Raw genomic sequence first — 24937 nt, forward strand, 5'->3', positions numbered from 1 at the left:
CTGCTACAGGGCTAGGAGAGTTTAAGTTTTATAACTACTTTATACCATTGTCTAAAATCTAGATTCATCTGATAAAAATGTAATAGTACTTCCTGCTTCACTCAAATACAGGGTTACTTACCTACCTTGTGACTTCCTCCTGACATTATAACCTGCCCTGTCCTTTGTTTCTGAAGTTGTTGCTGCCACTGGCACAGGTGGTGTTCTGTCTGCCTGCCAGGAGGATTTGTGCTTGACCTATTGAGTGTAACAAGGGCTCCCAGAGGATACTTACTCAATGCCAGAGAAAGGCAGGGCTAAGCAGCTCTCAAGGGGCTCAACATCCTTCTCAGCCCAATGTATTGCTCATGTTTCTATTTTGACTTCCAGAGTACTCTGTGTACACTCTATTTGGCACTGACTGTATACCCTTACTATATGCTGGCTAATACTGTGAGTTACTATGTGTTCCTTTCTCAACTCAATAAGGCTGTAAACTACTTGAGGACATGATGTTTTAAGTGACTTAGTATCACTACTATCTAGTGAAAGGAAGGAAGGAAAGAAGGAGAAAGGTCAGACAGGAAGGAAGAAAGGAAGGAAGGGGAGACAGGAAGGCATGAAGGAAGGATAATAGCAGCAAATATTTATAGAATGACTATATGCCAGGTAGTATGTGCTTTCTTACTTCATCCTTCCAACTACTCAATGAGGTAGATACTATTATTAATTTTTCAGAGCTTACAGACAAGGAAACATGCTTACGGGTGTTAGGTAATATGCTCAATGTGAGAAGCCACAGCATGTCAATCAGGGAGTTGGCACTTGAACCAGCTTTGTTTAACTCTAGAGACTGTGCTCCCCCTCTCTGATGCCATACTGTCATTCTGAGTAGTTTTGAGCACATATTTGCTAATAAAGAAACTAGGAATTCATTATAAAGAAAAAAAAGGAGCAAAGGATAGAAAGCAGGAGAGAATGAAAGAGGGCGGGAGAAACCCACAAATACAATCTCCTCCTGCAGATAACATATCTAATCTGTGACAGCAGCTTCTGCTTAATTCCTAAACACCCCCAGAAAAGATCTGTTTGCTTCTCTGGTAATACGTTCCATGTTTCATTCCCCATGTGCCAAAGATATCCACAGGTAGCTCTTTATGTGCTCTGGCCTGGGAGAGAACACACACATACAGTTGATTCTAGCACTGTGAACACTAAAGGAGGAAATATCGAGCCATTGCTCCTAGAAATACAGGTTCAGGTTCCTGCAAGCCTCGCATTACATTTTTGTGAGTTAATCAGCATAAAACATTTAAAAATGTTTCTTTTTAAAGACACCTTATTTAATATAGATTATTGATGCATTAACAATGAACTCACGACCAACAGTGTTGTAGCTTATGCCTGGACAAAGCTTATGGAACACACACATTTCCTCCATTAGGTACATCACAACCTTTTTAGGCTTGGGAACACTAGATAGCACTTCAGCACTGCACTTGGGGGCCACTGAACAGCAAAATCAGCAACAAAATGCATAAAGGTGTGAAAAACATGACACTAAATAGACCATGAAAAGGACACTTGTTTACGTAATGAGAGCTGACACCAGAAGGCAGAGTGTTAGTGGCCTTGTTCCTCTCAGCTGGGAAGGTGTGTGTGTCTACTCGAATTTTTCACTTGAGTGCTGCTCAAGTGCTGCCGAAGGTTCTCCCTTTCATTGTGTGGGCCAGTTACAACAGCCACATGACTTGGATGTGATAAAAACCATTGTTTTTGTAAATGACTATGTGCCTTGGCGAGTGCTGTTATTAATTTTAGAGTTACAGATAAATTTAAGCAAGCAGGTGAAATCATATAGAATCCATGATTAACGATGAGTGGCATGAAATTCAGCCAAATCTTACATTTAGATAGATCAGGAAAAGGACAGCAGGAGAGATCTGGATTGTACTGCACTAACTAGCTGTGTATACTGAAAGGACATGAGCTGGTATTCTTAGTTCTGTAGATCATTTCAGGAGGCTACTCATCCCTTCGGCTTCACTTGGGATTTCAGCTTGGTCATAGGCATCATCACGGATCACAGAAAAGCTTGCAAAGTCTTATTACCTTAATCAAATAGTTCCTCAAGTCCCATAGCCTTTGTATAGCCTTCTAGAAGCTGAATCTTGCTTAGCACCATGCCTTTGTGTATGGGAGAAACTCAGTAAACACTTGGCATTTATTGAATGGGATTCTTGGGTCAATCTGTCACTCATGTTGTCCTTATCTCTGCCCTCCCTTTGCAATGCACTCATGTAAATATTTCTGCCTGAAGTTGTGGTTCTCAGCTTGAGGTTCTTGGAATTAGTGGTCCTTTGTGATGTTATTGAGCTATAAAACAAAAAACAAAAAACAAAAAACCTCTCCAAAATATATTTCACTGGGATGAGACCTTACAGGTTAAATAAAACAGCAAGGTTTTTTTGTTTTGTTTTGTTTTTGTTTTTGTGAATTTGCCTGGAACTACACGATAATTCTATGCATTCTATGTGAAAAAAGTATGTATGGGAATTATACAACGATACCTATGTGGGAACACTATGTGTTGCTTGCTAATACTATCACTCAGCTCCACAGATATGTCTGTTGCGACAACAAAGACTACTGCTCAGATGACTTTGTTTGCTAAGTAAACATTTTCAAGACACTTCAGAGAAATATGGGGGAGCTAATGGAAAGGTTCTTTGATGGTTAAAGGATAGAAAACCAGTGATCTCAGTGGTTCTGAATACATGGCACTTTTGGTAAACAGGTGTAAAACATGTTCTATTCCATAATAAAACAATTTCTATTTCTGTAACTACTTTTGAGCAAAGCAATCCAGTTTCATCTAAATGGGAGAATGAAGTAACAGAAAAGTAATCGTTTTCACCTAGAAACTGAGAAATTGCCAAGACTCCACTCTCTAGGTTGTATCTGTTCTTTCGGACACAGCTCTGCTGATTCTCCTTGGGGCCTCTAGAACAGGAATGTTGCCATGAGTTCATCTTTCCTTTGTGGAACATTTTTTCTCCTTGTGAGAATGAGCCAGCATCTAACCAAAGTGGCACAAATGATGTGTGTACTGTGCCAGTAAGAGATCTGCCAGCTCCCAGGCAAGTGAAGTTGTGTTTCTGTTGAAATTCTTTTTCATGCATTTCTTCTATTCCGGTCACATGGTCGTGCTGAGAACATGACCACAATCAATGGCGAGGTTATAGCTTTACTTGGTTTTGTGCTTTGAGAACAAAAATTGGGGAAGGGGAAGAGCAGTATGGAATGGAGACACCAGGCTCAATGCCCCTGAGTGATTTCCAAAGCATATTTTTAAGGCCTTGAGGCCCATGTTGTCCATCTGTCTTAGGAATACTTAGCTGTTGATGCAAATAGAAAGCTTCATGCTCACTGGAACACTCCTCGCCCATGTTTGTGTTGAGGCCCTCCACCCCTACCCCTAAAAGGCTCTTGTGGTCAGCTTCTCTCAACTTACTGGCCATTCATCAGTGCCTCCCTCATTCTATTTCTGTTCTTATCTTTATCTTAGATCTAGAATTCCCCTTCCATTCTCAACCTGCTAAGGTACTTTCTTCACATCACTCAGGAAGTACCTGAAACCCCTCCTCTCCACAAAGCTCTCTAGAACACTCAGAAAAAGATCATGATGTCACCTTTCCTGGTCCAAACACAAAACTCCAGACTTTCACCCACAGCTTCACTAAAATCCCCAATAATTAGTACTTTGAATTATATATTTGTTATTAGCTTAGGACTTGGTATGTCTTCATAGCAGTAGTGTATAACATCATAAGCATTTTCCCAATCTTAACCACTTCCATATATATCAAATTACAGTACAGGTGAAAAAAGGATACTTAATATATTTATCTTGATTTCACAGGCCAAATATTACCTTTAATTGTCCTGGGGTGAAAGCCACTACATTATATGGTGGAAAAGGAATAAGTGGGCATTAGCATTCACCAAGTTTCCATAAATGAACACTTACTCCTACCCCCTGACCTCTGGCTGCGCCCCTGTTAGCTGTCCACTTAGCTTAGTTACAGTACTACAATAGAAAGATTCTCAGTTCCTCTTTTTGAATGCCTTTTATTGATCCGACTCCACCCACCTCCAATTTGACCTTTGATATTATGAACTAAAACAGTCTTTGATACTGCTCTAACACACCTCTATTTTCCACCTCTGCCTACCTTGCTTTGCATTAGAATCAGTCTCAGTGATACCAGTGGCGCCTGGAACACAATTTTTTGCTGTAAAAGCAGAATTCCTACCTTTTTCTTGGTGGGATCATCAAGTTCCCTGAAAAATGTGGAAGGATGTTAGTGTGTAATGGACAGTCTGGAGTGGGTGTTCTTAGTGTTGTTACTTGGGCAGTCATTTCCTTGAGTAGAAAATCAAGACACATTCCATGTTATGGGAAAGCATTTTGTGTGTCAGAAGAGTTTCTATAAGTTACTACATTTAGGTCTTTAGGTATACTAACAAGAGTGCTTTATGTTCCTTGGAATCAAGATATACCATCTTATCATGATGTCAAACGTCCTCCATTTCATTTCACTGGCCAGTTACATCTATATAACTTGGATTTGAGGAAACTATTGCTTTTGTAAATGTCTTTGCTTAATGTAGCCACTACTCATAGCAAATGTGTTACAGATGTTATAAAAATGTTGTAGATGGGAGAAATAAGTGACATGTGGCATCTAAGCAGGTAGGAAAGACAATGGAAAAGGAGGACAGACAGAACAGAGAAAGAAATGGGCACATAGTTATCAAAAATGGAATGCAGGAAGTAGAATGGTTAAGGAAGTTGAGAATGCAGGAAGCAGGATGGAGAAATAAAAACGATCCTTGTTGTCTGTTATAATGTTGATGAGCCCTAAAATCCTGCCAGGTGCTGGTTTAGACTAACTTTCTATTGGGCTTGCAAATAAGCATATTATTTTCCTAGCACATGAAATGTTATTAATAGACAAGGGCAAGGTCAATAATATAGAGAAGATGAGACAGAGGTAAAGAATCCAAAGTCTTTTTCTGACTCATTTCTTTTTCTTCTGACTCTTGTAAAACTTTAGAAAGAGTACAATAAAAACAAGTTTTACAAACAGGAGAATTTAAAAGAATAAGTATGTCTGTTTCATAGGCTTGTGTTTCCACAAAGATTTTCACGAGAAATCCATACTTGAAATGTGTATCTCAATGTCTTTTAATTTTCACTTGGCAAATAAGGTAAAGGGAAGATTTTATTTATATGGTTGATTAAGTCTTGCACTAGATAGGATTCAAACCTTTTGGAAAAGTCAAATGTCTCCATGAAAATGTAATCAACAATCTCCTACATCAAGTGTCCAGATATGATATATAGGATGTTTTAACTTACTAATATTCACAGAGAGGACATAACAGTAGAAAGAAAGATTTCTTTCGAAAAGGTATTTTAAGAGTAAATATATAAGTAAAATGCTGATCACTAGACTATACAGTATATGAATTTTTGGAAGGTTTCACAGACATACATCATGATTTGATTTGTGGCTTGGATTGCAAGTTCTCTTTCCGGGCATCTTTTGCTTGACAGAAGCCCAGCACAGCTCAGGTTCCTGGAGAGTTTGGCAGTCTTCTGCCAGAGTGTCAGTCTCTAAGGGTTCAGTGCTTGGACGTCAGAGTAAGCGTTGATGACACTCGGAAGATCTGGGGGAGCATGTTACTAAGTTGATAGAACATTTCTTCAGAAATACTCTGTAAGAGGTAAAAAGAAAAGTTCACATCTGTTAAATCATCACTTTTAAAAAAAATTTTAAAGTAACTTAAAATATGGAACTAATCTTGGATATGGAGAGAGATATATGAAAATTCTCTTTCATGACTGAGTTAACCGCAGGGTCATGGGGCAGGGGGTGTTTTTCTGGCTCAGTCTTCTGAGAATCTATGTTGTTTCTGTCAAATAATAAGTTTGATTGCCAGAAAAATCCCTAGATAGCTCTAGTGTAATCAGTAACAAAAGTACCACTACCTTTGCTAAGCTCAATACAGAATACAGAATCATTTTCTGCTAATGCCCTTTTACATGGACTCTTCAAGATCCATATAACATAAATGTGGGGAAAAAAAACAAAAGATGAGTCAAATACAGTTTTGGCATTAAATAAAATATCCCTTGAGTGGTAGATGCTGACATCCCTGACAATAAACTAAATGCCTTTATGGCATCCAAACACTTCTCTTAACAAATAGAAAGCTGTTAGTGTTTTTATATTATGTTGAGTTTAGGGCAGTGTGCCTAGCTATATCTAGGAGCAATACTATAGCAAAGATCTATTCACATAACACACCTGTGGTACCAGAAACTGTACCGTCCTGGAAATACCTCCATCCCAAGAAGCCATTTCCATCATGAAACCTAAAATAGAACAATACTTTGCTGAATTATGAATTTTGGTCTTCAAACCTACAAGTCCCTTATGGAAATAAACTGAATTATCATTGTGGGGCTTTGTGTCATTCCTTTTCAGGTAGCCACTTGTGTGTAGGCGAGCCAAGATCCAAGGAACAGATAAATTTCTACAATCCTTAATTCTCCATGCCAGAGAGGTTTAACATAATTTTGTCAACGTATTCTCATTTAGGATTTCTCAAGTCCTATTTAATCTCCATACAATGAAGCTAAAGCAGGTTATTAAAGATTAATTGAAGATGTGGTTCTATTTTTTTCTTTTTAAGAAAATAAAAAGGCAATAGAGAGCAAGCTATAATCGGAGCAAACTACAAATAACATCCAAATATTCCCGTATTTCAAGAGGGCCAGAGATTTGTTTATTTTATGACTGGAAAAAGAGAAGTAAAACATATTTGTTTGTTAAACCACTTTTAACTGAGGTACGAGATGACAGAGGTAATGTTCATATTCTTTCTCCTGGGTTGATCTTGTTTCAATATTTGGGAGTAAGAAATACAGATCATGTTGTTAAATATAAGGTTATGCTCACCTTTGACACATTTGAACACCAGTTCTGCTCTCCTTAAGCACCATGGTATAGTCATTTCCTAAAAACAGAACCAAAACATATCATATGTTTTTAACAGAACTCTGTAAGAAAAAAAAAAATCAGATCTTAATTTGTCTCTAACATTGACCATCTACTTTGCGAACAGAATCAGGCAACTTTTGGCTAACGTAAGCTGGATTTCTTCTGGTCTTTAGGTATATAACTCCTTATGGCTGTTAGATATATCTGTGGAATACAAACCAATTTAATTATCCTAATAAGTGTAATTAAAAAAATTAAACATAGCCTTAAAACTTTCTAGAGAATTAATTTTAAAGACAAATATAAATGACATAAGAACTCCAACTACTCTCAATTTTAGCACGAATAACTCCATTAAATTGTATTAATATTTGAACAGTGCATTAAAATGCTTTTATTGTATACATATGAAAGTAACAGAAATAAACATCCCATTCCAGCCACCTACCAAACCAAATGCATCCATTTTTCTAAAAAAAGCCCCCACCCCACGGCTCCATTTTAACAACTGACATGAAAAGACATTTTACTGAGAGAACCTATGACTTTATTTTGAAATGTTTCCTGACCAAATATGGGCTTTCCCCCCTATCATTTAAGGAACTAGATGAATTAGAAGCCTTAAAGAGAGGCAGCTATAGAATCTGATCTTCCAAATACCCCATGTATCTTTATTGAACTTAATCATAATGCTGTCAAATTGTCATGATCTCAAAAGGATTTTTATTTGCTGTCAGTTCAAAATAAACCCTGAATACATTTTTAATCTTTCTACTGGGTGCATTAAATGCAGTACAATAAACAAATAATTTAATAACCAAAAAAAAAAGAGAAAGAATCACTATTGATACCTTATTATTAACTAAAGTTCACAGTTTATGCAGATTTCCTTTGTTTTTACCTAAGATGTTTTCTGTTCCAGGATCACATCCAGCATACTACCATATATTGAGTTATTATGTCACCTTAGGCCTGTGAGTTTCTCAGACTTCCCTTGTTTTTGAGGAGTCCTGGTCAGGTAATTTATAGGATGTTTTCTACTGGGATTTGTTTGATGTTTTTCTCATGGTCAGACTGAAGCTATCGGTGTTGGTGGAAAGACTACAGAAGAAGGTGCCATTTTCATAACGTAATTATGTTATGATCTCAGAGTTTGTGGGTTCAAGCCCCGTGTCTGAGCTGTCAGCTCAGAGCCTGGAGGCTGCTTGGGATTCTGTGTTTCCCTCTCTCTTTCTGTCCCTCCTCTGCTTGTGTTCTCTCTCTCTCTCTCTCTCTCTCAAAAACAAATAAACATTAAAAAAAAAAAAAAGGAAATAATCCCATTTGCACCACAAACTGTAAGATACCTAGGAATAAAGCTAACCAAAGAGGTAAAAGACCTGTGCTCTGAAAACTAGAAAACACTGCTGAAAGAAATTGAAGAAGACACAAAGAAATGGAAAGATATTCCATGCTCATGGATCAGAAGAACAAATACTGTTAAAATGTCTATACTACCCAAAGCAATCTACACATTTAATGTAATCCCTACCAAAACACCACCAGCATTTTTCACAGAGCTAGAAAAACAATTCTAAAATTTATATGTATACATATATGTAATGAAACATTCCTCAGCCATAAAAAAAGAATAAAATCTTGCCATGTGCAACAACATGGATGGAGCGAGAGTATTATGCTAAATGAAATAAGTCAGTCAAAGAAAGACAAGTACCATATGTTTTCACTCATATGTGGAATTTAAGAAACAAAACAAATAATCATAAGGGAAAAAAAGAGGCAAACCCAGAAACAGACTTTTTTAAATAATTTTTTTAAGTTTTATTTATTTTGAGAAAGAGATAGCATGAGTGGGGCAGGGGGAGAGAGAGAGAGGGAGAGAGAGAATCCCAAGCAGGCTCCACACTGTCAGCACAGAGCCTGATGTGGGGGTCAAATTCATGAAATCATGAGATCATGAAACCAAGAGTTGGAGTCACCCAGGCAACCCTCTTTTTTTTTTTTTTTTTTTTAAGTTTATTTATTTGTTTTGAGACAGAGAGATCGGGGGAGAGAAGGGGAGGAAGGGGAAGAGAAAGTGAGTCCCAAGCAGGCTCTGCACTATCAGCTCAGAGCCCAACATGGGGCTCGAACCCATGAACCATGAGATTGTGGCCTGAGACAACACCAACAGTCAGATGCTCAACTGAATGAGCCACCCAGGTGCCCCAAGAAAGACTGTTAACTATAGAGAACAAACTGATGGTTACCAGAAGAAAGGTGCGGGGGGATTAAGGAGAGCACTTGTTGTGATGAACACTGGGTGTTGTATGGAAGTGTTGAATCACTAAATTGTACACCTGACTAATATAACACTGCCTGTTAACTAGAATTTAATAAAAACTTAAAAAATTTAGAAAAAGGAAACAAAATTCCAACAGCATTTCTCACAGAGCTAAAATAAACAATCCTAAAATTTGTATGGAACCACAAAAGGCCCTGAATAGCCAAAGCAATATTGAAAAAGAAAAACAAAACTGGAGGTATCACAATTCTAGACTTCAAGTTATATTACAAAGCTGTAGTGGTTCAAGACAGTATGGCATTGACACAAAAACAGACACATAGATGAATGGGACAGAATAGAAAGCCCAGAAATAAACCCACAACTATATGGACAATTAGTCTTCAGCAAAGTAGGAAAGAATATCCAATGGGAAACAGTCTTTTAAACAAATGGTGTTGGGAAAACTGGACAGCTACATGCGAAAGAATGAAACTACACCACTTTCTTACACCAATATGCAAAAATAAACTCAAAATGGATTAAGGAACTAAATGTGAGACCTGAAACCAAAAAATCCGAGAAGAGAGCACAGGCGGTAATGTCTCTGACATCGGCCATAGCAACATCTTTCTAGATATGTCTCCTGAGGCAAGGGAAAGAAAAGCAAAAATAAACTATTGGGACCACATGAAAATATAAAGCTTCTGCACACCAAAGGAAGTAACCAACAAAACTAAAAGACAACCTATTAAATGGAAGAAGATATTTGCAAATGACATATCTGATAGAGGGTTAGTATCCAAAATATATAAAAAACTGATATAACCCAGCACCCCAAAAAACAAATAATCCAATTACAAAAGAGGCAGAAGACACAAACAGACATTTCTCCAAAGAACACACACAGATGGCCAGCAGACACGTGAAAAGATGCTCAACATCACTAATCACCAGGGGCATGCAAATCAAAATCATAATGATACCAACTCACACTTGTCAGAATGACTAAAATTAAGTTCAAGAAACAAGTGTTGGTGAATAGATGGAGAAAAAGGAACCGTCGTGCACTGTTGGTGAGAATGTATGCTGGTGCAGCCACTGTGGAAGACAGTATGGAGATTCCTCAAAAAATTAACAATAGAATTATCACATGATCCAGTAATCACACTACTGGGTATTTACCCAAAGAATACAAAAACACCAATCTTAAGGATATATGTATCCCTATGTTTACTGCAGCATTATTTACAATAGCCAAGCTATGGAAACAGCTCAAGAGTCCATTGATTGATGAATGGGTAAAGAAGTGGTATATATACACAATGGAATATTATTTAGCCAAAAAAAATGAAATCTTGCCATTTTCAATAACATGGATTGATCTAGAGAGTATAATGCTAAGTGAAATAAGTCAGAGAAAGACAAATACCATATGATTTCACTCATATGGAATTTAAGAAACAAAACAAATGAAAAAAGGAAAAAAAAACCCCAGACAAACTGAGAAACAGACTCTTTAACTATAGAGAACAAAGAGATGTTTACCAGAGGGGAAGGCAGGGGGGGTGAAATAGGTGAAGGTGATTAAGAGTACTTATCATGATGAGCACTAAGTAATGTATAGAGCTGTTGAATCACTATATTGTACACCTGAAACTAATACAACACTGTATGTTAACTCTGCTGCAATTAAGATAAAAAAATGTCAACTGTGGTTATAATTGCAGACAATAACTTTCTAAAAAGAAAATGGCCATACTTCGACTACTCAACTTGAATCTTCTGATTAGGATAAGGTTGAACTGCAAAGGTGATTAAGATTTAGTTGGTAGATGTCTTGAAAGTTAGATATCAGAAATACTTTCTGAGTTTATGCACCCATGGGAGAAACTGCAAAACTATTCTTTACTCTCAAGTATGTGCCTCTGAGGTATCTGACCTACTCCTATTAATCAGTTTCTCAGCCATTACCTGAAGGTGAGGAACAGTCTGGCTATCTTATTTTTCACATTCAAAAACAATCACTTTGGGAAACTATTTGGTTGTATATACCAAAGATAAATATATGCATGCCATGACATCTAACAATTCCATCCCTAAGTATATATCTGACAGAAATATATGTACTAGAATGTTCATAGCAGCATTAGTAATAATAATCAAAACCTAGAAACTAACCAAATGTCCATAAATAGTAGAATGGCTAAATAATTGTCTAGTCACACAGTGGAATAATATATAACAGTGTGAATGAACAATCTATAACCACAGACAATAATATGAGTAAATTTCACAAACATAATTATTGAGTGAAAGAAGCCAGATACAGCAGTATGTACTACAGAAACAAGTCTAAGTAATCTATGCTTTTCAAAATGAAAAAAATGGTTACCCTCATGGAAAGAGTGTGGTTTATGTGACTGGAAGGCGGCATGAAGGTGGCTTTTTGGGTGGTGTAATGTTCTGTTTTATGATCTGGGGTATTGGTTACATGGGTGTTTAGTTTGTGAAAATGTGAGCTATATGCTTATGTATACTTTTCTATATGTGTACTATATTCTAATACAAATTTAAAAACAACACCTTCATCAACCACAGTTATAATAACTAAACCCTAAGTCCCAAATTATTCAAGTGGTTAACAGTAAAAAATAAAAGGAAATCAGGAACTCTGGATTCTTGGCCTGCAGATTCATTCTACATCTATTAGGTTAGATTGGTTCCAGTACCTTCAGATCACAAAGATCTACAGAGATAAACTGGTGAAATCAGGATGTCTTTCTTGCCACTGATACAATATTTGTTCCTTTCCTTTTTTTCTTTTTCGAACACTGCAATTAATTTCTACAGCTCTACCACAGAACATGGGCTGTTGCAGACATCATCATCATTCCTGTGCACACACTAAAATGTGGTAACTGAGTGTCTAGAAACTGTTTTGTTGGAGGAAGTAAACAACACTTGAAAATGCTCTGGGGCCCTTGCATGAAAGCTAAAGCAAAGATTAACTGTATATCCTGTGCAGTGTTGTCCGAGTTCGTAGAATAAACCTCCTGACCCGAATGGATGTTTAAATACAACAAATGGGAGGATCGTGGCTCAATATACTTTTGTGAATTAAAATGGACACTTTGGAAACAAACTTAATGTCCTGCAGCTGGCTGTCCCGATTTAAAACATGTAACTTTTGTAACATTGTGGGAGAGGGAATGCTAGTAGTATCAGATGTCTGGAAGTAAATCCAAACTTAGTGACTTTAGGAAATACTGTTTTTGAGGTTGTTTCCCACCTACATATAACCATTTTTATAAACTGGTTAACCAGGAGTCCAGCTGCAGGAATGTTTGGATGTTTCCTTGCAGCTGGAATTCATCACAAACTTTTTGTTATTCTCCAAAGACTTTTATAGATGGACTAGTTAGTGATGATAACTTAACAGTGGCTAAAAATTCTTGATGGAATTAAAGCTTTATAAAGCGACAGTCGAAAAAATCCCAAACAAACCATGTTTGTCAATCTCTCCTGATCCCATATTAGGTATAACTGAGGCTACAGAAGTGAGCAGAATGAGAAGTTAGGCAGTCTGATGCAGCTCTCAGGATGGAGCCAGAATTCTCTTAATCGAAACAATGTGTCTGATGAAAATAAAAATGGGCTGAAAGGGGAAAATCATGTAAAATCACCTCATCTTACCTGGAAGTGATTTTGTGTGCTTACATAGGGTATTGCATCTAAAATGAAGCCTTTGCTAATGAGTCTAAGTGTTTTGCTCTAAAAAGTAGCATTTACACATATCCTTTACTTTGGGAAATACCTTTTAATAATCAATGGCCAAACTTCCTTCCTGACATTCAGGATTTGCATTAAGCCATTTTGCTTAAAAAAAAAAAAAAAAAAAAAAAAAAAAAGAAGAAGCCACCTCAAAACCAGCAGGCAGCAAGTTGATGACATGGGCCTTTCATCACCAGGTTGACCACTGGCTCTCCCAGAAGGACTTGCCTACATCCACTGTGCTAAAGCTACTTTGTTTCTCCAGACTATTGAAAGTTGACCTTTTAGTCTATTATCTCTTCAGCTTATCCCCTCTAACCAGTTTGTATGTGGATGAGAAGGAAAATAGGAGAGAAAGCAAACAGTCATGGAAAGATTTTTTTTTTCAAAATATACAATAATGCACAGTACATAATAAAACGAGTGAATGGTTATGCCACATTTGAATTGTAGAAGCCAATACTTGAACTGCCCAAAGAGCATCCTTGGGAGAATGTTAAAACGAGGCTGCCTTCTTCTTGTCATCTAGCATCTCCTTCTATTGCCTATTAATGCATACTCAGAGAATGCAAACTAACTTTTTAAAATTTATTTATTTTGAGAAAAATAGAGAGTGGGAGGAGCAGAAAGGGAAAGAGAATCTCAAGCAGGCTTTGCACTGTCAGCGCAGAGCCCGATGTGGGGCTTGAACTCACACACCAACTGTGAGATCATGACCTGAGCCAAAATCAAGAGTTGGACACTTAACCAACGGAGCCAGTCAGGCGCTGCAACCCCCACCCCCAAGAATGCAGACTAATTTTAATCTTAGTGTAAGCCAAATATAAATGTGGAGAGAAATCTAATGCCACTTAAGACAAAAATGGAGGAAGAGGGAGAGAAGGGGGAGGAGTAAGGGCACATGCCTTATCCAAAGCTAAAGATGACTTTATTTTCTTGTTTGTGTACTGTAGGATAAAGCCAGAATTCTCTGAACATAAATGGTTAAGGATTATTCATTGGTTTGTATCATCTGTCACTCAATGCTATTAACCAGACAGGAGATACAAAAGTGCATTAGTTTTTAAAAAGTGCTTTTAAAATGTAAAGTGGATTTTATTATTATTACATATTAAGGGTTAACATATTTATAAAATTATGGTATTTTTGTATCTGCTTACCTCTGACATATCATGCACCAGCAAGAGAGGTATGCTTATTGTTGTGATGTCATGGGTACAGCAAACCTTGAGTATATTTCGGAGTCCCATAATGGCAGGATCTCGAGCAGTGATGTTTCCCGATTTCACATTGTCATCCACACAAAGGTGGAAAGCAACATGTATTTCAGAGAGATTAGAATGCCGTGTAATATAAAATTCTCCTGTGAACACCAAATGCAATCATGATTTTCAAATGCATCAATCGCTTTCAGCAATAGGGTTTATAAATAACTATAATTAGGGAAGTCAATGAGCTGAACTAGTAGAGATATATCAGGAACCTATATGTTGAGCTCAGGAAACAAATATGGCCATTGCTCCTTAATTCTTGGAAAGAAGGTGATAAAAAAAAAAAAAGAGAGACAATAGCCAATTTTGCATAGGTTCATAAACTGGTATGAAGTGATCACCAAGTAGTAAGTAAATCAAATGAGTACTCACATCTATTTTGATGTAAATGCTCAAAATGTCCTACTTAACTCAAAGTGAATATGTAAAAACAGGTTGATTACCTGTCTTGCACATACCCTAAAGCAGCAATTCTCCATCTGTTTATGGATCTAACCTCCCTCCAGTTAGTGGCACGGAACAGAAACATAGAAATTGCCCTTAACTACTTTATCTCAGTATCTATTCCCTAATCCACAATACACTTCACCATCAACTACTTTCAGTAATACCTCCAACAATTTTCTCAAATCTGGGATACTCAATTTATTGCTATTACCCTAGCTCGAGCTACCATCATCTCTCACCTAGGTTTTTGTCAGAGCCTCTTAATTAATCTCTCTGCTCTCAGTCTTGCCTACCTACAAACCATTTCCACATTTGCGGCCAAAACTATTTCAGTATAAATCAGATTATATTGCTCATCTACTTCAAATCATCCAACAGGCTCACACTTCATTCAGAAAACAAGCCAAGCCCCTTACTGTGGTCTGCACAGCCTATATGATCTGAACACTGCCCATCTTTCTGACATCCTATTGTCTCACCCTCTCTTCCTGCCCAGCCACACAGGCTTTTGTAAAGTTCTTCAAACACGTAGAACTTGTTCCCAAATCAGGGCTACCTCATCAAAGTTTTCCCCCAAGATTCTTATATGGCTGACTTCTTTTCACCAAAGATGCCTCAGATCAAAGATCACCTCCTCAGAGAGATCTTCTTTGACAATCCTATCTGATAGGATACTTCTCACGTATTCTCCTTTACACTGTTCTGTTTAATTTTCTTCTCAGCACTGAAATTCTTTATTTGTTTGAGATTAAAGAGACCATTGTTTATGCTCAACAACTACAGGGATTTTGTCTATCTTGTTTAATGTTCTATCTCCAGCACATAGAATGGTTCCTGGTACATAGGAGGTACCTAATAAACAATTGTTGAATGGCTGGATGAACAAATGATTATAGACTGGATGCTGGAGCAGCATTTATCAAACCTTAGAATTCATGCTTCCTATAATTACTCCATTTTGTATGGAGCCACACTAGCCATCAGCCTGTACATTCTTCAGTTTCTGTCAAAATAAGTATATAAAATATACAAGCATATGAAGAATATGTTTTTACAAATACACATGCTTCCTTGGAAACTCTGATATGAAAATTCTAGGAAAGCTTTGCTCTTCTAAGTACTACACTTTCATCACTAACCCATGCCCTCACAAATTCTGCTTCCACTTGCTTTAAAGTCATTACCTTAGGATTTTATTTATAAATACATGTATGCTTAAAAGTATTTGATATACTTTAGCATAGTGTTAATTCATTTGTAGTTACCAGTGTTGGTAAGCTATACCTATAGATGCTAGTGACAGGTCCCATGCAAAGGTCTTTTTTTTTGGACTTAACTAGACAAAAAAATAAATAAATAAAAAATTTAAAAAAGGAAAATTGTGTGGTGGCAAGTATAGTTGTGATTTCCTTGGAAGGCAATGTAAGAGGCAGACTGTTTATCAGAAACCTGGCAGACTGTATGAGACAATATCCTTCCGGGCCCAGTGAAGTGCATTACCCCCTCAACTCCTACTGATAATTTAGATGAGGGAAGTCACAGCATTAAATACGGGCTGCGGTCCAGCAGTGAGGCAGATGACTTAGTGAACAAGTCAGGTGCTCCTAATCCCCAAATTGGCACTGCTTTGTTTGACCTTACATGACTTGTCTCTTGGCCTCATTTTACCCAGTACTGAAATGGGGGTCATGGAGCGGGCAATGGTAATCAAAGTAAGATGATATAGAAGAAAAAGGACTAGACTGGGTATTAAGAAGATCGGATCTCTAGCCTTTATTGGCTGAGTTGATCTTGGGCAAATAAATTCAATTTAAACTCTATACTTTGTATAAGAAATGCAAAAAATAATGCCTGACTGCTTTCCTTATAAAGTTGTTGTGAGAATTAGAGGATATAAACTGTAAATACTTAGGTAATGATCAAGTAAACCTACTGGTGAAAATATATAAATAAAACTATTTTCTTTTGCAACTTAAAAACTTAAAAGCATTTGTGACTTGGGTCTTTCTTCATCTCCTGTAAACTTTCTGGCTGTGCAGGCATCCCCTAACTACATGGAAATTCAGATGCTGTTAGCATATCTAACTGAATAGTTTGATACCCGTTTCTAATGCGGACTATGACATAGTCTCCTGATTTGGTGGTAATAATGCAATACTAACTTATAGGCTTTTCCCAAAAAGGAGCAATGAAGGAAATAAATATAGCAAGAAAGAAGTAAGTTGAAAAAACCCCCACACATCAGTACCTCCGGAATAGATAATAAGATTGGCACATTTTAAGAAAGCCACAAAATATGGATGATTTAAATTAGGGATCTGTGAAGAGAAATACAATAAATCCTGTCTCAATGAAGGTATTTTTAGATAGAGAGGAGGACAGTTTCCTGTTCCACAAAGTGGAGGAAACAGCGTGTGGTGATGCAATCCTGCCTCTAACATTACCCACGAAGGTAGGATATCTGAAGGTGGGAGGAAATTCGGAAGCTGATGACCACAAGCTAACTGCCTGGGACTGACCAGACGAATACCAGAAAGGGGCGTGCTATCTGCTTACGTTAAATGGAATGTGACCTACATGGGAGAAAATCTGGGGCAGAAAACGTGAGGAAACAACCTATTGAGGAAAATGCAAGCTTGAAATGATTAAAAGCTTACAAGATTTCATGCTTGTGAACAGATATGTCTTCCTTGTCATACCCTGCCATATAAACACTACTAAGCATCATCAGAATGAATTCAATCTGGAAGAGGGCCTGAATTTCCAGTTGATAAACAATATGACAAAAAATAATAAAGGAAATCAAAGAAATGGGAAACAGGAAAATTTATGGGGAAGTGGAAATAAGAAATTATATGACTTATGTTCTGTCTACAAGTTCAACTCTATATCTCTAGTATTATTTGTATTTCAGAATAAAAATGACTTCTTGTTTCATTTAAGGAACAATATATAACAGAAGAAATTTAAAATAGCAAATATGGGGCGCCTGGGTGGCGCAGTCGGTTAAGCGTCCGACTTCAGCCAGGTCACGATCTCGCGGTCCGTGAGTTCGAGCCCCGCGTCGGGCTCTGGGCTGATGGCTCGGAGCCTGGAGCCTGCTTCCGATTCTGTGTCTCCCTCTCTCTCTGCCCCTCCCCCGTTCATGCTCTGTCTCTCTCTGTCCCAAAAATAAATAAAAAAACGTTAAAAAAAAAAAAAAAAAATAAAATAAAATAGCAAATATGAGTAAACTTTTGCAACTTTGAAAAATTTTTCTTGTGTGGATCTAGCAAGTCAGTACTAATATGAGAATAAAGATTTAAATTGCAGAACATCTGTGAAAGCATATTATGTAGATACAATGTTGTTTGTTTCAAAGTAACACATTGACAAACTTTTTATAAGAACTTAAATTTCAGAACTTGTATTTCAAATCTACGATCTCCATGTGTGATTCTTAGAAAACTGCCAATTTCAAGTAAAATACCACTTACCAGGTAAAATATTTAAATAGTTCCTGTCAGAATTTTTAGCCTTATCGTCACTTCCTCCATTTCGGTTTCCAGAATCTATTCATAAGATAATGCAACATGAAAGAACATACAACATATGAGAACACATTACTTCTAGTACTCCCCAATCAATCACAATAACAGCAAAAATGTTCTAAGGATAGCTAGTTGCCAGGCATTCTGATATACGTTTTACATGCACAGTCTCATTTAATTTTTACAAAACCCCTAAAACCACAGCCTTACAAGGTAGGTACTATTACTGTCTTCATTGTATATGTGAAGGAACAGAGGCTTACATAAGTTAAGTAACTTAGCCAAAGATTCACAGTTAAGTGGTAGAACCAGGTCTTGAACTCATATACCCAGAGTCCAAATCCTATGGTCTTAACCACATTATACTTGCCAGCACCCTATTTTTCATCGGGAGGTTCAGGGCACTAAATTAACTACACATAAAACAACTTCGTTAAATAGTTGTAGTGTGGCCATCTTTATTTTTAGATTCTGAGTCACTGTTGTTGATATAACTTGTCCAGGACTCCAAGCAAATGGCGAGTAGTACCAGGAATCACTTGATATATAGCCCATTCTGCAATCTGGGGTTACTTCTTATCCACACCATATACAATGTATTTCAAACAGATATGTGAGACTTTGTTTCAAATGGAACATTTTTTAAAATATAATTTATTGTCAAATTGGCTAACACACAGTGTGTAAAGTGTGCTCTTGGTTTTTGGGGTAGATTCCCGTGGTTTATCGCTTACATACAACACCCAGTGCTCATCCCAACAAGTGCCCTCCTCAATGCCCAAATGGAAGATTATTTATTAGGTATTTAATAGTTAATCTTTTTTTCTAGAAGGCATGATATTATTTAGAAGGATAAATATTGGTAAAATAAGACATCACAATTGACCGTACATTATTATACTTGGACACACATTATTTTATACACGTACATCTATTTTTAACAGATTTCTTATAAAATTCAGGGCACCTGGGTGGCTCAGTCAGTTAGGCGTCTGACTTTGGCCCAGGTCATGATCTAGCAGTCTGTGAGTTCGAGCCTAGCCTCAGGCTCTGTGCTGATAGCTCAGAGTCTGGAGCCTGCTTCCGATTCTGTGTCTCCATCTCTCTCTGCCCCTCTCCCTCTCACACTCGCGCTGTCTCTCAAAAATAAATAAACATTTAAAAAAATTTTTTTAAAGATTCAGATGTATCTTCTACCAAAACTTGAAAATGCAGAATCAATATTAGCATTCAAAGCAGCTATCTTTAAGAAGGTATCTGTGTATTTCAATTAAATGCAAAACTATTTTGGAAAGGCTGTCAGCATCAGAAAATCACTTGAAAACAGAACTTCAAAAGGGTACCTAAAAATATCAAGGGGAATTATGCTTTCAAAAGTGTTCTGAATGAAAGTAACTTCATATAATCAGTAATGAATAATTGGCCCAGAAAACAAATGACAAAAAAGGACTCTAATAATTTTGTTCACATGGGGTATGAACAGACAGAATTCCTACTAAGTGAATAAGAGAGAACAGTTCATAGTCTATTCCCCCTCCATGTTTTCACTAACACCTTGCAATACTAAGAAAATGACTTTTTCACTTAAAAAAATGTACATAAAATGTGCACAGAAAACTAAATTGCTTTGGCTTGTTATAATGGACTGCAGAAACACAAAGATTCTAAAATAATGAACACAGTAAAAACAAGTGATGGAGTGCCTTAGAATAAACAAGTACTTGAGTATTGGGATGTAAATGTGTAGAACAAATATGTGGGCATGCACAGAAAAGGAAAAGACGGAGAAAGCATTTTCACAGAACTCTTCTATGACAACATGTGGGTTCCTTTAAGAAAGTTGTGTTTTATAAACCTACTTGTTTCACTGACTCACTTAAACCACAAAATAGTTGCTTGAACAAGAGCAAAATAATACCATGATTTACACACACTGCCTTAACCGTATGTGGTTTGAAAACTTCCTGTCATTTGCTACACACTTTGTATCTCTCATAAATATACTTAGAATCCTCCTCCTTCTCCCACACCTGTCATGATCTCAATCTTCATGCTTTTAGTCACTACTAAGAATAATATTAAAATGTTTCTGATCACATCACTGCTAGTTTGAATGAGATAGAGGAAGAAGATGGTAGAAGAATAAGAGGACATATTGGAACTTTCTGAGAGGTCCTTTGTTAGGATACATTTCTGTATGATTTCCTGACACGTGTCATATGTAACACACAGTGCCACAGCAAAGCCACAGTTATCTAGAGTGGGAATATAAGCTGGTGGCACTGTTATGGAGGGCAACTGCGAACACTATCAATATTATTATAAATGTATGTCCCCTTTAACACAGTAATTTCTCTTAGAAGTCTATTCCTAGAGATAGGTTCACACATGCATGGCACTATATGTGTAACATGATTCATGCATTATTACTTATAATAGAAAAAATGTTGGGATGGATTAAGTGTCATCACAGAACTGATTAATAACTGGATACCTTGCAATGGACTACCACACAGCAGAAGGTATAAGGACGCTCTTTATGCACTGATACGACATGACGGCCAAGATAAATATTCAGTAAAAAAAGCCAAGTGTGGAAAAGTGTGCAGAGAAGGATGCCATTTGTGTAAAAGGGAAAATTAAATAAATACACACATACATGCACTGATGTGTACATAAACATATGTCTGGAAGATACCGGGAAGCACTGGCTGTCTCTGGGGTGGGAAATGAGTGGCTGGTGGACAATTATGAAGACTTTCACTGTATGCTCTTTTATACAGTTTGAATTGGGAATCTTGAGACTGTTTTACCTATTTAAGAAATGATTAAAAAATAAAACTTTTTTAAAAAAAGGTCTATTGAATAAATACGGAAACTATAGTGAATGCTTATCAAGGTTAAGTCTAGAAAGCTACATTCTAGCATCAGGAGAGAGTGAGAAATTCTACAATTAATACGGGAAGAGGAACAAAGACAGCAAGCAAAGATAAAATAGTATCTCTTTGCTCACTACAAAACACAAAACATAGGAACCAAAAGTACTATAATGGTTTCTTTTAAACACCGCAGTTGCAAAATAAACCAACAAAAAAGACATCCAAGTACATAAGCTGATTTAAAAGTTTGACCAGCCATACTTTAAAAACCTGCCATATTTTGGGGTGCCTGGGTGGCTCAGTCGGTTGAGCGGCCGACTTTGGCTCAGGTCATGATCTCGCGGTCCGTGGGTTAGAGCCCCGTGTCAGGCTCTGTGCTGACAGCTTAGAGCCTGGAGCCTGTTTCGGATTCTGTGTCTCCCTCTCTCTGACCCTCCCCCGTTCATGCTCTGTCTCTCTCTGTCTCAAAAATAAATAAATGTTAAAAAAAAAAAATTAAAAAAAAAAACAAAAACCTGCCATATTTTATTTCCTGGGCAAGACATCAAGTTTTTATAAAAAAATAAATTAAAATGCTGAGTATGCATTCCAGCCATATAAGAACGTGCATTGTTATTTCATACCTGTTACATAATATGAAATGTCTGAAAAATAAGAAAAATGGAGCTTACATGTATTTCTTATGAATATTACCCTTATATTTAGCTCTTAACTAAACGAACTTATGATGCCAATTTAACTTATAAAGAAACCACTTTTAAAACATATTTTTCAATTAAAAAAATAGAATTACTCTGTAATTTGAGTTAAAGATTTTTCTTTTACCTCTATCTTCCCTTAAGTCTATGAATAGAGATCTTACACAGAAAGATGTCGTGAATGTTTTCTATAGTTTTAAAAATAATTTCCCAAAGAGTTAGAAAGGATGTTTAAATTGTGGATAAATATGAAAAAAGCAGGACATAGTTCTGGACATAGTGATTTTTTTAAAGAACAATCAAAAACAATTCTTATAATTGACATCCTGCTACCTAGGAGGAATCAAAGATGAAATGTATAAAAAGTGTATATTTTGTGCTAGTATTAATTCTATGACTTCAAAACATAGCAATTATGTCCATTTTAGAGATATAGAACTCAGACCAAAAGATCACTGGGGCCTCTCTGTGGCTCAGTCAGTTAAGATCCGACTTCAGCTCAGGTCATGATTTCAGGTTCGTGAGTTTGAGCCCTGCATTAGGCTCCCTGCCGTTAGCACAGAGCCTTCTTGGCTTTCCCTTCTCTCTCTGCCCCTTCTCTGCCCCTGTGTGCTCTCTCTCTGTCTCAAAAAATAATCTTAAAAAAAAAAAAAATCATCAACTTTACATTGAGTGCCTACCTCAAGTATAATTATAGAATTTAAATTTAAAAAGTTTTTGCTAAGGCTATTAAACAAAATCATGCAAAAAAGAAAATTTAGAACAGAATTCAACCTTCTAAAGATCCGGAGTTTTTTCCTTAATTTCTTTCCTCCACTTTTCCACCAACACAACTTTCTATTTTAATAACGGTCCATATGTTATTAGAGTGCTTAGGGACAAAATACATTGAAAGTGAAACTTTGAAAAATTTGAGTTTTACTGACCATGTGATTCTTTCAACTTACTCCTTCGTTGGGTTCTAGCATAAAGTACCACCTGCTGGACAACTTCCAGTTGCTCTTCGATCCGGGGAAAATGGAAGTCAGTACATTCTTGGCAAACTGTGGCAAAATCTAAGGGACCCAAAACATTTACAAACTTTTAAAGGTGGGCTATCAAATATTTAGTATTTACTTAAGGATAATGAGAGCTAGCAGAAATAAAATACAAAATTCACAAGAATGATTTCTTATACTTTTCCTTTTAGTAATTATGTCTTAAGTTAGGGTATATCAATTTTGTTTGAATCAGAAACTTAATCTCTCTATCACTCAAAAGAGTAAATAATTAATAAACAAGGAAATTTTTATATAATTCCAAACCTGCTTTAAGTAATAGATACTTTAATCATAATCAAGTCCCAGAAAGTGTTAAAAAATACAAGAAAGTTCTCATATTTATGGTAGGAAATAAACTCTATTTAAGCTTCTTTAAAAAGTTACACAATTCAATATACTTTATATATTTAAAAATTTTTTAAAAATCATAAAAAGTGAGTTTTACAGAGGGAACATTGATTATTACCTAGCACATTTAAGAAATAGGCTATCTAGGGGCACCTGGGTGGCTCAGTCGGTTAAGTGTTCGACTTCAGCTCAGGTCACGATCTCACAGTCCGTGAGTTCGAGCCTCGCGTCGGGCTCTGGGTTGATGGCTCAGAGCCTGGAGCCTGCTTCCGATTCTGTGTCTCCCTCTCTCTCTGCCCCTCCCCCGTTCATGCTCTGTCTCTCTCTGTCTCAAAAATAAATAAACGTTAAAAAATAAAAAAAAAAAAAAAAAAAAAAGAAATAGGCTATCTAAAAAAAACAAGGAAGAAAGGACAAAAGGATGAGCTAAAATTCACTGAGCCAGGAGCCGCTTCTGAACTGAATACATTTACATCTTGATTCTTCTTTTTGTTATGCCTTGAGGCAAGAATCCTATAAGAGCATTACTTATGAGATAACACAATTTTAAGAAAAAGTAAATATCCTGAAGCACTTTACCCATGCTGAAGTATGACAGAAGTCTAAAATAGCCAAGGCTGGGGATGTGTGTTGCTTGGCTACCAGAATACTAGGGTTAACTAAAATTTTTGTTTTTCTATAATCCCTTTCTAAGAATGGCATTCAAAGGAGAAATTTAACGAAATAAATATGCAATGTTAACTTACCTCTTTTAATACCACTATATGAATTGATTCGATTGTCTACAAGTAAAACCAGGCCACAGAGAGAGGTGGAATAAAGTGACAGTGCAGTCTGGAGTCGATGGAGTTTCACGCCACTTCGGTGATTTCTTTTGTGCTTACAGAAGTCCAGCATATCTGCTCTCAGCAATCTCAAATTATGCATGGTCTTCAACTGGGCTCCTAGGGGGTGGGCAACAGTCCCAGAAAGAAACTTAGACAGCTGCAAAAATCGAGTATAACAGGATGTAAATCTCTATGGCAGGAATTCAGATAAATCTGTGCTACAAATAATTAGAAATAGGTTTTGCAATTTCCCAACCTAAAAACTATTCAGATTTCACCTTTATTTTTTTAATTATTTTTTTCAAGTTTATTTATTTATTTCGGGCAGGGAGGAGGAGTAGAGAGGGAGAGAGAGGAGAGAGGGAGAGAGAGTCTAAGCAGGCTCTGTGCTGTCAGTGCGGAGCCTGACACGGAGCTCGATCTCACGAAGTGTGAGATCGTGACCTGAACCAAAATCAGGAGTCAGACACTTAACCGACTGAGCCACTCAGGCACCTCTCAGATTTCACTTTTCTATTTGTAAAAGACAATATATTAGCGAATACAGAAAGCATACAGCCAACAAACTTCAGGAGCAGGACATCGTTCGTAATTAAAAATAACAGTCTACTCATATGCTGGGGATTTTTCTCTTACAACATAAAAAAAAGCTTCAGAAGTTACAATAAATTACGCCTACAAAAAATGAGTCCACTTACCTAAGTGAATGGTAAAACTTTCTTCCAACTTTCTCTGCTCCTCATAAATCCTTCCGTTTGCTTCTACGGATTCTCTGAACTGACTCGGTTGAACTTTAATTTCCTCACTG

The 24937-nt window shown here is 36.8% G+C and overlaps 1 protein-coding gene across 6 annotated transcripts in view; it reads right to left on the reverse strand.

Annotated features, from left to right (window-relative positions):
* Positions 1–4093: 4093 nt before the first annotated feature.
* CB4H12orf4 (chromosome B4 C12orf4 homolog) overlaps positions 4094–24937 on the reverse strand; it is a 47917-nt gene continuing 27073 nt past the window's right edge. For 5 of the 6 annotated variants that reach the window (XM_042945560.1, XM_042945561.1, XM_042945559.1 and 2 more), the window contains 8 exons: positions 24828–24934; positions 24049–24246; positions 22841–22969; positions 18284–18358; positions 14250–14452; positions 7011–7068; positions 6357–6424; positions 4094–5763 (listed from right to left, as the gene is read on the reverse strand). In XM_042945560.1, coding sequence (XP_042801494.1) covers positions 5671–5763; positions 6357–6424; positions 7011–7068; positions 14250–14452; positions 18284–18358; positions 22841–22969; positions 24049–24246; positions 24828–24934 — 931 coding nt within the window. In that variant the 3' untranslated portion in view covers positions 4094–5670. The remainder of the gene's footprint in view (positions 5764–6356; positions 6425–7010; positions 7069–14249; positions 14453–18283; positions 18359–22840; positions 22970–24048; positions 24247–24827; positions 24935–24937) is intronic. The other variant, XM_042945562.1, reaches the window with a different exon arrangement.

Source organism: Panthera leo, chromosome B4, assembly GCF_018350215.1.
Source record: "Panthera leo isolate Ple1 chromosome B4, P.leo_Ple1_pat1.1, whole genome shotgun sequence".
Lineage (NCBI taxonomy): Eukaryota > Metazoa > Chordata > Mammalia > Carnivora > Felidae > Panthera > Panthera leo.